The sequence below is a fragment of the Erythrolamprus reginae genome, chromosome 7 (genome assembly GCF_031021105.1).
Source record: "Erythrolamprus reginae isolate rEryReg1 chromosome 7, rEryReg1.hap1, whole genome shotgun sequence".
Classification (NCBI taxonomy): Eukaryota; Metazoa; Chordata; class Lepidosauria; order Squamata; family Dipsadidae; genus Erythrolamprus; species Erythrolamprus reginae.
In genome coordinates this window covers 10,774,492-10,788,638 of record NC_091956.1, presented here as the reverse complement: position 1 = coordinate 10,788,638, position 14,147 = coordinate 10,774,492, and the positions used below count along the sequence as shown (strand labels likewise).

Below are 14,147 nucleotides of genomic sequence, written 5' to 3'. Positions count from 1 at the left end.
CAAGCGGAACTCCTTGATGACGTATCTCGACAATAGCTTTCTTGCTAATCACCTGTGTTACCAGGAATCTCACCAGATTGAGTGCATTTTCTTGTATCAGTCAAAGAAGGATCGGAGAACGTATCTTTAATGTACAATGAGAGCATCTGCACCGAAGACATTTTTTTTTGTATCCAATCACACTTGGCCAATAAAGAATTCTATTCTATTATGTTCTCCTCTCCTCTCTTCTCCTCTCCTCTCCTCTCCTCTATTCTCCTCTCTTCTCTTCTCTTCTCCATACATCGATTTTTGTTGGATTATCACCATTTTCTAGGAGTGTTTATGTGCCAATGCAGCCGGGCTTTCACTCACATTTAAATATGTGAATGTGACCATTTATAATCCCAATTGGGAAAAAGAAGTACTGTATCTTAATTTATTTATTTTTTATTTATTTTATTTTATTATTTTATTATTTTATTTTATTTTATTTTATTTTATTTTATTTTATTTTATTTTATTTTATTTATTATTTTATTTTATTTTATTTTATTTTTTTGTCAAACAAGTATAGTATTATATTACATATTAACATAACATAACATAACATAAGTAGTACGTAGTAATAGAAAGGATAATAAGACAGTAGGACAGGGACATTAGGGACAAAAGTGGAAGGAAGGAAGGAAGGAAGGAAGGAAGGAAGGAAGGAAGGAAGGAAGGAAGGAATAGCAACAGCATTTAGACTTGTATACTGCTTCATAGTGCTTTTACAGCCTTCTCTAAGCATTTTACAGAATCAGCCTCTTGCCCCCAACAATCTGGATCTTCATTTTACCCACCTCGGAAGATGGAAGGCTGAGTCAACCTTGAGCTGGTCATGATCGAACTCCTGGCAGTGGGCAAAGTTAGCCTGCAATACTACATTCAAGACAGGCAGGCAGGCAGGCAGGGAGGGAGGGAGGGAGGAAGGAAGGAAAGAAGGAAAGAAGGAAGGAAGGAAGGAAGGAAGGAAGGAAGGAAGGAAGGAAGGAAGGAAGGAAGGAAAGACCACTTAGAGAGGGCTGTAGAGCACTGTGAAGTGGTATATGTCGTTAGTCCTTCCTTCCTTCCTTCCTTCCCAGAGTCAGCCTCTTTCCCCCAACAATTTGGGTCCTCATTTGACCCCCCTTGGAAGGATGGAAGGCTGTATCAACCTTGAGCCAGTGGTGACATTCAAACTGCTAAACTACAGCTGGCAGTTAGCTAAAGGAGCCTGCAGGGCTTCACTCTAACCACTGCACCACCCAGGCTCTTCGAGGTCATAGTTGTCCCAAAGGAGTTTATTTCAAGAGGCAACTGAGCTTCCTTGTTTTTCCTAGAAGATATTTCAAGCTTCTTCCCCTCTGACTGGATGATGGGGAATTGGCTGTCTGCAAGGAATAAATCCTTCCCTTCTCCCACCATCCAGTCAGAACCGAAGAAGCTTCTTGGATGAGAAGTGAAACGTCTTCAAGGGGAAAAAAACAAGAAAGTCCAGTTGCCTCCTGAAAAAGCACCCGTTGGTTTTGCTCTTTTCCCATTTTTTTTTCTTTTACCTTTTTAGGTTAGATATCTAAGTTCACAATACAAGCCACTTTTTGCTTTCTTTCTTGGATGCAACCAATGCTTTAACTCTTCTCATTTCTGGGACTGTTTGGAGACAGGAATTTCCTGGTCATCCTAGAGATGACCCTTCTGCCAAGCCACATGTTCCAGGAAGGAAGGACTAACAATAGCACTTAGACATATACCACTTCACAGTGCTCTACATCCCTCTCTAAGCGGTCTTTCCTTCCTTCCTTCCTTCCTTCCTCCCTTCCCAGAGTCAGCCTCTTTCTCCCAACAATTTAGGTCCTTATTTGACCCCCCTTGAAAGGATGGAAGGTTGGATGCAACTAATGCTTTAACTATTATATAGAATGCTGGTGAGACCACATTTGGAATACTGTGTTCAGTTCTGGAGACCTCACCTACAAAAAGATATTGACAAAATTGAACGGGACCAAAGACGGGCCACAAGAATGGTGGAAGGTCTTAAGCATAAAACGTATCAGGAAAGACTTAATGAACTCAATCTGTATAGTCTGGAGGACAGAAGGAAAAGGGGGGACATGATCGAAACATTTAAATATATGAAAGGGTTAAATAAGGTCCAGGAGGGAAGTGTTTTTAATAGGAAAGTGAACACAAGAACAAGGGGACACAATCTGAAGTTAGTTGGGGGAAAGATCAAAAGCAACATGAGAAAATATTATTTTACTGAAAGAGTAGTAGATCCTTGGAACAAACTTCCTGCAGACGTGGTAGATAAATCCACAGTAACTGAATTTAAACATGCCTGGGATAAACATATATCCATCCTAAGATAAAATATAGAAAATAGTATAAGGGCAGACTAGATGGACCATGAGGTCTTTTTCTGCCGTCAGACTTCTATGTTTCTATGTTTCTATGTTTCTATTCTCATTTCTGGGACTGTTTGGAGACAGGAATTTCCTGGTCATCCTAGAGATGACCCTTCTGCCAAACCACATGTTCAAGGAAGGAAGGACTAACAATAGCACTTAGACATATACCACTTCACAGCGCTCTACAGCCCTCTCTAAGCGGTCTTCCTTCCTTCCTTCCTTCCTTCCTTCCTTCCTTCCTTCCTTCCTTCCTTCCTTCCTTCCTTCCTTTGAGATGACCCTTCTGCCAAGCCACATGTTCAAGTTAGAAGAGACAACTCTCGGTGCTGCTAATCCACATGCCCCACAAATTAAACCCACTATGAACAACAAACATGCAAATGCCTCCGCCGATTTAATCTGATGCTCCGAAATGCTGCTCTTTTCAGCGAGAGCTGAGCCTTAGAGCAGGAGCTGCGAGCTGGCACTGAAGGCTGGTTGGTGTTCGGTCTGCTCACTCCTGCCTCTTCCTTTATATGCTGCCTTGCTTTTTCTCCCAAACAAATACTGCAAAGTCTGGAAATCCGGAATGAATGCCCTCCTAGCAGCGGACAAGTGAGAAGGCTTCATGGTGTCGAATGCCTTTTTCCCCCCTTTTGGCAATTAGCATCCCAAAGCCTCGAGATGCCGGAGACGACCGGGGGTTTCAGTTAACACCTACCTGGTCACTTAATTTTCTTTGCCCTTCTGACTGGGCTGGCAACTTTTTCTGCATGGGAGGCCAAAAAGAAAAACGCCGTGGGTTAGAGTGACTTAAACTTTCCCCTAGACTGCTTAGCAGCTGGCTGGCATGAAACACCGCCTGGGACAATGTTGACTTTGGAATGGGAATCGGAGGGTCTGCAAACGGTGGGCATTGTTGTGATTATCTTTGCGTCGCTGAAGCTCCTGCATTTGCTTGGACTGATAGACTTCTCCAAAGGTAAAGTGGCGACTTTGAATTGTTCTGTTTGTAGGTAGTGCCAGCTGCTGCTACTCCAGCCTGGGCTCCATGTGTACCTCTGGCATCGGTTGGAGAATAAAACGTGCCGCTCACACACACTGGTGCCAAGCAGCTTCTGCAAATTTGTGGTCGCCTGGGCTGCAAATCATGTTTTGTTTCTGTTTGTATTTCTACGGCTCGGTGGCTGCAGCTTCCCGGTGCTACGGTTTTCAGGGACGGAGGCAGAAAGGCAACTGTAAATCACGTCTCCAGAGTAAGAAAGTTAGCATCCAAACAAGTGTTGTTTTTTCTTGCATGCAGGTGGTGGCTGTGTCAAATTGGAACTCTTCTGGTTTCCATAATTATTAATACGATTAATAGTAAAGGGTTGCTTGTAGGCACGAAGACATTTCTGGCAAACTATTTGGGGTTTGTGTTCTGTTGATTTATCCTTTGGACAAGTTCCTTGTGTGTCCAATCACCCTGGGCCAATAAAGAATTCTATTCTATTCTATTCTATTCGATCCTACCCTACCCTATTCTATTCGATCCTACCCTATCCTACCCTACCCTACCCTACTCTATTCTATTCTATTCTATTCTATTCTACCCTACCCTACCCTACCCTACCCTACTCTACTCTACTCTATTCTATTCGATCCTACCCTATCCTACCCTACCCTACCCTTCCCTACCCTACCCTATTCTATTCTATTCTATTCTATTCTATGCGATCCTACCCTATCCTACCCTACCCTACCCTTCCCTTCCCTACTCTATTCTATTCTATTCTATTCTATTCGATCCTACCCTACCCTACCCTACCCTACTCTACTCTACTCTATTCTATTCTTTCAGAACCAGAGGAAGTTGACTGGTGAAGGTGTCAGTCAATATTCCAAGCCATCCCGACCAGTATTGTTTGCAATGTGTGTTCTTCAGGAAGAAATGATAAAATGTTTTTAATATATTCGTATTGCCTTGCAGCCTGTTCAGTTTCATTCTCTGTAAAGGAGCACCAGATGTATAAACAAAACTTCCCTGTAGGGTTCAGTAGATGAGCTTATGAGCATCCTATTTTCTTGGGGTTTCTGGTGCTAAAAATTAAAACTGTAGCCCCTCCGATTTAATTCTCTAGACTGTACGGAAACTGAAATTATTCAGATTGCTCACATAATGTTTCTCCCCAACGAATTAGAAATTGCACACACTCAGAGGCTGCCATGATTTTCTTCTTATTTTCCTCTTTTTATCTTATTCAAGTGTATAATATCTCCAGAAAGTGAAATAAGCAACTGTTAACTTCTTAAGAAGGGCTAAATAATTCTGCCTTTACATTGAAAATAATTCTGCCTTTACATTGAAAAACATGCAGTATAAAAAGACTCTGCTAAAATCTAGACTTCATATAAAACTTCAGAAATAGTCTGATAGCAGTTAATTTATCAACAGTGAGCAGCAATAAATAATTTATAAAAAATAAGTGTGAATTGAGTTGACTCTTGGTATCAAGATGTCGCCATAGCCATTTTGGTTTCTTGGCAAAAAATCATAAGTAGCTTGCCATCACTATATTTTAGGATGTGCTTTCCAAGTTCTGAATTTAACCTAAACTTTGGAGATTTTATAGTGATTTCTCATCTAAAACCTAACCAAATCGAATCCCACATCATTTTTCAACACAAGGTAGCTGGGTGCTATCATTTGCAGCAAGTTGATAAATCTTCATCTCATTGCTAAGAATACCTTTGTTTGCAATGTCTTAAACTTAGACTTATTTATTTTATTTTATTTTTATTTATTAGATTTGTATGCCACCCCTCTCCGTAGACTCGGGGTGGCTCACAGCAACAATAAAACAATGTACGGCAAATCTAATAATTTAAAAACACTAAAAACCCCATTATTAAAAGCAAACATACACACAAACATACCATGCATAAAATGTATAGGCCTGGGGAGATGTCTCAATTCCCCCATGCCGGATGGCAGAGGTGGGTTTTAAGGAATTTACGAAAGGCAAGGAGGGTGGGGGCAATTCTAATCTCCGGGGGGGGAGTTGGTTCCAGAGCATCGGGGCCGCCACAGAGAAGGCTCTTTCCCTGGGTCATGCCAAACGACATTGTTTAGTCGACGGGACCTGCAGAAGGCCAACTCTGTGGGACCAAACTGGTTGTTGGGATTCGTGTGGCAGAAGGCGGTCCCGGAGATATTCTGGTCTGATGCCATATATAATATTATATAATATTAACTGTAAGAATATAATAAATGTACAGCTGATGCAAAAAAGCAAAACTACATTGACCTAAAGGTGAAAATTGACTGCATAGACGCTCCTAAAAATGATCCAGAATCTAAGATACATCAATAGTTCTTGAATTAATAAAATACCTACAAAAAGATAGTGATCAAATTGAATGGGTCCAAAGACGGGCTACAAAAATGGTGGAAGGTCTTAAGCATCAAACTTCTCAGGAAAGACTTCATGAACTCCATCTGTATCGTCTGGAGGACAGAAGGAAAAGGGGGGACAGGATCGAAACATTTAAATGTGTTAAAGGATTAAATAAGATTCAGGAGGGAAGTGTTTTTACTAGGAAAGTGAACACAAGAACAAGGGGGCACAATCTGTGGTCAGTTGGGGAAAGATCAGAAGAAACGTGAGAAAATATTTATTTATTTGTCCAATACACAAAACACATCGAGGGGAATAGGCATGAAGTATTACATACAAGGAAAAGATATGAAAATGGAGGAGAAGATATATGAAAGGGAGGAAAGATATATGACATATGGGATAAGGGGAGACAAATTGGACAGGGGACGGAAGGCACACTGGTGCACTTATGTACGCCCCTTACTGACCTCTTAGGAACCTGGAGAGGTTAATCGTGGAGAGTCTAAGGGAGAAATGTTGGGGGTTAGGGGTTGACACTACTGAGTCAGATAATGAGTTCCACGCTTCGAGAACTCGATTGCTAAAGTCATATTTTTTACAGTCGAGCTTGGAGCGATTAATATTGAGTTTGAATTTGTTGCTTGCTCTTGTGTTGTTGTGGTGGAAGCTGAAGTCATTGACAGGCAGGACGTTGCAGCATATGATTTTGTGGGCAATACTTTGATCGTGTTTTATGCGTAGTAGTTCTAAGCTTTCTAGGCCTAGGATTGAAAGTCTGTTTTCGTAGGGCATTCCGTCTCGAGTGGAGGAGTGAAGGGCTCTTCTGGTGAAGGATCTTTGGACGTTTTCTAGGGTGTTGGAGCTCTTGAAGCTGAGGCCACAAAATTGTGGTCAGGTGATGTTGGTTTTCTGCAGTGCTAAGAGATGCTTAGCAAGTAGTATTTGTTTCTTTGAACTGAAAAGGTGACCTAACAGCTCCTACAGTTTCTGTCTTTCTGCCCCAAACTGCTTAGTGAATTAAAGTGTTTCCTGCAGAATAGGATAATTACAAGGAGGTGAATCAATACTATCTTTTTTTCTGGAAGGGAGGGAGGGAAAGAGAGAAACAGAGAGAGATGGAGATGCACATTGTTTACAATGCACAACTAGGGGTGGGTCCCCCCCCCAGTATTATCCTTGAGCATTGCAGAATGGTGTTGCCAGCTTAAAATAGAAGGCAGCACAGTAGGTCATGATTGGAACCCAGAACAAGCATATATGGGGATGGGGGGGGGAGAGAGTAAAGCAGGCCACGTCAATGTTCATTCATCACAGATCCCAATTTTTTGCAATACTGTACAATTTCTCCCCACCTCAAAGGAAAAATTTCAAAAGCCACTTCTTAGGCAATTTTTATTTAGGCATTTATTATTTATTTAGGGCCAACCCCTATAGAAATTCAAGTTAATTCCAAAAGTTCTTCCTTGTAAATTAATTAATTAATGGTTCATTCATTCATTCGTTCATTCAATTTGTTTGTTTGTTCCTTTGTTCCTTTGTTTATTTATTCATTCATTCATTTGTTTATTTGTTTATATTCCATCTGTTCTGTCTGGGTCACTCTGGAAGCCAATACCAACCCAAAAAGAGAAACCAGACACACCTGTAAAAGGCAAAGGCAGTTTATAAAATTCAAGAAAAAACACAGGTAACAGAAAATGTCCTTACAAACAGGAAAATGCTGTATCTTCAGATATATCCACGAAGGCAAAAGTCCATGCAGCAATACAGGATTCTTGCTGCCAAGACGAGGCTGTAGATAGCAGACCTACACCTCCCACGGGTCTTCCAAACTGCTGGGCCACAAGCCAGGAACAGAGACGCCGAGAACAAAGCAGGACACCATAACTCCAATTGATAACACTCCACATGGCTTCAAGGGCTTGCCTGCCTTTTAAACCCTGCTAAGGTGGACCACACCCAAGCCCAGCTGTTCCTAATTCAGTGCTGATAATACTTCTTTAATTGCTCCTTTCTCTGATCTGAACGTCTCTGTCGCATATCAATGACGGCTTGTGCTTCATCACCTAATGACTCCAAGCTACTGGCTGGGGAGAGCCCCCCCCCCCGGGGCTCTCATGCTGTTCTCCTTCATCCCATTCCTGACTTTCCTCTCCCCCGTCCGACTGTTCAGCCCCCTCCTCTTCGCTGTCATCCTCCTCCAGGCATGGAGCCAGCAGAGACACAGCCGGTCCCTGAGCAGCCTCAGGCTGAACCACAACACCATCCAACTCCAATTGGACTCTGGGTGGCTTACAATAATAACAGCAGTTAAAAGGCAATATAAAAATACATTAATAACCCTTAAGAAACCATGCATGCTCTCAATCATTCATGGCCAAATCAAGATGACAACCTAATGTCCCCAGGCCTACCAGAGAATCCAGGTCTATATGTATATCGGTTTCCTTGTACATCGTCCTACGATAACTACAATGTGATCAGAGATGTGACTTAGCCAGGAGAGAATCAACCTAGAACTTAGAAACAATGATAGCAGTCTTCAAAAGAAGAGACGGGTCAATTTATTCAACAAATCACCAGAAGGGAAGACAAGAAACAAAAGATGGGAACTGATCAAGGAGAGAAGCAACCTAGAACTAAGGAGAAACTTCCTGGCAGTGAGGACAATTCACCAGTGGAAGAGAAGTTGCCTTCAGAAGTTGTGGGTGCTCCATCGCTGGAGCTTTTCAAGACAATGGACAGCCACTTCTTCTTCTTCTTCTTCTTCTTCTTCTTCTTCTTCTTCTTCTTCTTCTTCTTCTTCTTCTTCTTCTTCTTCTTCTTCTTTCTCCTCCTCCTCTTCTTCCTCCTCTTCTCCTCCTCTCTCTCTCTCTCTGTCATTATGTGCAGGTGCAGGAGAATGGGAATGAGAGAAAAAGAAGTTAATCAGACCTCCCTCCCAGGATTCTGGGCTTAGGATGAAACAGAAAAGGTTTCTCAAAGTCTATCGGAGTTTAGCTTCCAGTTGTCAGACTACTGGATGCAATATAGTTTATTCTTTCCAGCGGTGTCAGGAAGGAGGGAAAAAGTAATTAATACATTGGCAAAACTGAAGGATGACCGTGGAGTTTGTTTCTTTGATTTCCGTTCCGTTTTCAGCAGTCCAGGCAGACAACAAATAATCCAGCAAATAAAAACAGCCCTCTTAATGGACCATTTATGTCCATTGTTGCAGTTTAAGGAGAATTGAAGTAAAATCCGTGCCTTTGCCAATGTGGTTTTCATCTTCCCAAATGTGTTAAAGGTTGCTATCTAAAGATAATTAAGACAATAAATTCAGCCCCAAGAATTCTTCCCTGTCAGGAAAAGTCTAGCTGATCATGCATTTTGAAGAATCAATAAATGAAAACAGGGTGCATCCTCATTCACTTTATCTTATTTAGAATATCTTGAAACAAAATACACATAAAAATGCACATTACAAGAACTGAGCTGTAATTAAATAATGAATGCATAACACAACCCTAGGCATTGTTCTCTCTGGCTTTGGAAAGAGAGCTGCTATTTCTAGTTTAATTTCAGACTTAATATGGTTAAATGGGATCTCTTATCAGCCTAATTTGTGCAATTATTCATGAATTGTGTAATTATTTTCATTCATTAAAAGGCCACCTGCCCATGTTAAGAATCCATTTGGTCAAAGACTGAAGAGGGTGAAAGTATCAGCAAAAAATATGTTTGTGGGCTTTTACCTCTCATCTACAAAAGTGCTTGGAAGTATTTATTGTAGTTTATTTAGTTCAAGAAGTTAAAAAAAGTATAGCTTGTAAGCTGATTTACCATACTTTTCGGAGAATAAGATGCACCAGAGTATAAGACGCACCTTAATTTTGGGGGAGGAAAATAGGGAAAAGAATATGCTTACCAGGTATTCATCTGGTAAGCGTCCTTACTCTGGTCAACTTCACATTATTTTATCCCCTGGTTAGGGCTTTTAAAAAGTTTATTCAGAGAGTGTTGTGGTTCAGCCTGAGGCAGATCAAAGGCCAGCTGCGGAGGAGGCTGACAGCGAAGAGGAGGGGGCTGAGCAGTCGGACGGGGGAGGGTCCAGTCAGGAATGTGACGAGGAAGACCAGCATGGGAGCCCCGGGGAGGGGCTCTCCCCTGCCAGTAGCTTGGAGTCATTAGGTGACGAGGCACAAGCTGTCATTGACATGCGACAGAGACGTTTAGATCAAAGGAAGGAGCAATTGAGGAAATATTATCAGCATTGAATAAGGAACACCAGGGCTTGGGTGTGGTCCTCATTAGCAGGGAAGGGTTTATAAGGCAGGCAAGCTATTGAAGCCATGTGGAGTGTTATCAGTTTGGAGTTCCTGTAACCTGCATTGTTTCTCGGCGTCTCTGTTCTTGGCTTGTGGCCCAGCAGTCTTGAAGAACCGTGGGAGGTGTATGTCTGTTATCTACAGCCTCGTCTTGGCAGCAAGAATCCTATATTGATGCATGGACAATTACCTTCGTATATATATTTGGAGTTCCAGTGTTTTCCTGCTTTGTAAGGACATTTTCTGTTAGCTTCGTTTTCCTTGAACATTATAAAACTGTATTTGAATTTTACCGGTGTGTCTGGCTTATCTTTTTGGGTTGGTTATAGCTTCCGGAGTGACCCAGACAGAACAGAGAGAGTAACAATGAAAGAGCTTGCAAGCTAGTAAGAGCTGGGAACATTGTTAGCGCCTGGAAATAAAATGTCAGAGCAAGTAGAGCAATGGGAAAAACTCTGCAAAGACTTAGGGCTCTTCAAGGACTTAGGGCTGCTCGTGTGTTGTTGTGGTTGAAGCTGAAGTAGTCATTGACAGGAAGGACATTGTAGCAGATGATTTTATGGGCCAAGCTTAGGTCATTTTTAAGGCTACGTACTTCTAAGCTTTCTAAACCTAGGATTGCCAGTTCAGCTGCATAGGATATTCAATTGTGAGTGGAGGAGTGAGATTTTGTGAGATTTGTGAGATACTTAAATTTTTCTTAGCTGTTGAAAGAGAAATGTCACTTTTGCTGCAGGTGTCATCTGCTGTCAGAAAGCTCAACCCAAAATCTCTCCCCAGATGGGCTCAATTAACGGAAAACTAAAAGGTCATTTTCACTTTCAATTGTCTTGTGGCCATGCACATCAATAGTTATTGAATTATTATTTGCACTGTCTGTTTCTTTAAATCTCAAATGAAGACAGGTAATGTTATTTTATTTTATCTTTACCTTTTATTTATTAAGCATTCAGGAGACAAAACAAAACAGAACAAAGCCAACTGCAGGTTTTCGTATTGTATCCCAGTAAGACTCTGGACCAGATTTACGAAGAGAAATACCCTTCCAGAGCATAATTGGGATTGGGGTTCTCTTTGCTATTTGGACCCTAGAGCAGCCTATAGCAACTTCTTTGTATGGGCTTTAATAGTTGGGAGTATAGCAATAGTATTTAGACTTACATACTGTTTCAAATAGCTCTTACAGACTGATGTGAGCAATTTACAGAGCCCAGAGTGCAAAAAACAGCACAATTGGCAAACCGGAAATGCATTTTCCTGAACATCTGTTTTGTCTGTTTGAGCATTTTTTTTCATGTACCAGGCTTCTTCAGGAAGGCCTGTGTGCCAGGTTGGGCAGCAGGCAGGACGAGGTGGAATGGAGTTCCACCGGCAGAAATGAAGATGCGTGCGCAGCTCCAGCTGATAGGTGGCTGTCCCTTCCTGGATTACGGGTCTCGGCTGGGCTCTCCTTTTTCCCCCTGTTGATGCTACTGCATCTGCGCTCCTTGCTTTTTTCCTCTTTCCCCCTTCCTGGCCTTGGACGAGCTTCCCTCTCTCCTGCCCGACTCCTATCCAGCCTCACGCAGCGACCTCCCACCTGAGGTGCAAGCAGAAGGCGTGGGCGGAAGCGGCGCTGGCAGCATTTATGCGTCTGGCAGCACCCATTTGCTTAGCTACCCAGCCTGAGATGGGGGGGGGCGACCCAGGAAGGAGTGCATGGGAAATGCAAAGCAAATTGTCACCCCAGGCGAGCAACACTAGTAAGGTTGTAAATTGAGGACTTAACAGCTCACTTGAATGATGATGATCATTCAAGCCACTCCCACATGATCACATGGCCAGCAAGCCACTCCTACCCAGTCACATGACCGTTAAGCCACACCCACAAAATAAGCCACACCCACAGTGTGGCAGTAAAACTTTTGGCTGCCCATTACTGCGTGGAGGGGAGGGGAGGGTTTGCGCATAAGTGCACATGCTAGCACACCCACACGCACCCTTTTGTCACGCAAACCAAAAAAAGGGAACTGGGATCTTTGATATTTTAAAAAAGGACCTGCAATGCTTGTCAGGCTGAAGTCTTCATGTGGAGTTAGACAGTTCAGCCTGACAATGCTTTTATTTGGGCCTAAAATTATACGTCATTTTTCCGGTGTTATTGTACAATGGAAAATAGACTCCTCATCCAAATCTAAGTAGATAAATGGAAGGGGTTTTTTTTTAAAAGAAATATGTGAATAATTTTTTTTAAAAAATGATTGTGGAAATGAGGATTTATTACCCAATTGTTGTACAGTATTTTATTTTTTTAAAATTAGTTAATCAACTCTTTTCGAATGTTCACGAAAGCTAAAAACGGTCTTGGTGGCGACTTTGGTTAAAGGAAGATCTCAGCTTCCAAGAACGATCCAGTGGATATTGGCTGAGTTCAGGTGGAAATAATGTACATTTGCTGAAACGAAGCGGTATTTTTATAGTTGGGAATGGCTCCTGAAATAATAAAAGAGCCGAACCTCAAAGTTACTAGACTTAATGTCTCTATCTAATGTTCTTCTCCAAATTTGCTTTATAATGCAAACAATTTCATTCTATGCAGAGCTTGAAAATGTTCCCACACACACACACAATCCACTTGATTCCAAAAATAGATCAAATCGACTGTGAAATGATGGCAGAATTGTTCATTTCATGTACCGGTGACTTGGGCAAAACCTGCTAACCTTCCTCCAAATGGCGAAGCATCTCAGAATGAAATGGAGAAGGTTGGAAAGCCTTGGTGGTTCAACACAGAATCAAGATTATAACCCACAATACAAGAGACTATATAGGATCAATTTCTGTGCCGGCTGGCTGCTTGCAATCACTTAGCCGTGACCTATGGAGAACCCCATTACATTTCTCTCTCGCACACATTAACACCTATGTGCCCACCTCTATGGCCAGGCATATGAAATGGACCCTCCTAATATAGTCTACTTAGACTTCTGAGATGAAGGTGGATACAAGTGTTAGGTATGTTTGGCTACCTTTGACCCCAATCTGCCTCACTCTATTTCGTTTGTCCTCTCCGTATTTTCTTGGGGAAAAGAACTTGAAGATGTTTCTTGGGATTTGAAAATGTTTCTTTGAAAACCTATCATAGTTCAAAGCTGTGAGTAGCCTTGAAAATCTACTTACAGTCACTCACACCCTTATCACTTCGAGCTTCGATTAATGCAATGCTCTCTACATGGGGCTACCTTGGAAGAGCGTTCGGAAACCACAAATCATACAAAATGTAGCCACTCGAAATACAGTACCCTACGAGACTAGACTTTCAATCCTGGGCCTAGAAAGTTTAGAACTAAGACGCCTTAAACAAGATCTAAGTATTGCCCACAAGATCATATGCTGCAGCGTCCTGCCTGTTGGCGACTACTTCAGCTTCAACCACAACAACACAAGAGCACACAACAGATTTAAAGTTAATATTAACCGCTCCAAACTTGACTGTAAAAAATATGACTTCAGTAACCGAGTTGTCGAAGCGTGGAACTCATTACCGGACTCCATAGTGTCATCCCCAAACCCCCAACACTTTACCCTTAGATTATCTACAGTTGACCTATCAAGATTCCTAAGAGGTCACTAAGGGGCGAGTACAAGTGCACTAGAGTGCCTTCCGTCCCCTGTCCTATTGCTCTCCTATATTTCCTATACCTTTCTTCTATTCCTATATCTCTTCTACTCTTTCATTGACATGTTCTATTACTATACCTTGTTTTCTATTATTTCTTAGATATATTTTACTATGAGTATCTCCTCTATAACCTTCATCATGTATTTTACTATGTGTATATAGATATATACCCACTAAAACCCTCATTGTGTATTGGACAAAATAAATAAATAAATAAATGAGTGATCTTGGGCCTTTCTAGACATGCCCATGTTTCTCTAACACTCCGCGGACTGTATGGGTTGCCGATGGACACAATTCAAAGTGTTGGTAATGATCTATAAAGCCCTACATGGTATGGGGCCAGATTAACTCTGGGACCACCTTCTACTGCATGAATCCCAGTGACCAGTTAGGTCCCACTGAGTCG

At 41.9% G+C, this 14,147-nt stretch overlaps 1 protein-coding gene across 3 annotated transcripts in view; it reads left to right on the top strand.

Moving 5' to 3' along the window:
- KCNIP4 (potassium voltage-gated channel interacting protein 4) overlaps positions 1-14,147 on the top strand; it is a 311,697-nt gene that overhangs the window by 212,625 nt on the left and 84,925 nt on the right. The window contains exon 1 of one of the 3 annotated variants that reach the window (XM_070756977.1): positions 3,261-3,372. The exons of the other annotated variants lie outside the window; for them this stretch is intronic. Coding sequence (XP_070613078.1) covers positions 3,261-3,372 — 112 coding nt within the window. Of the gene's footprint in view, positions 1-3,260; positions 3,373-14,147 lie in introns of those variants that run through there. 3 annotated transcript variants of the gene reach the window in all.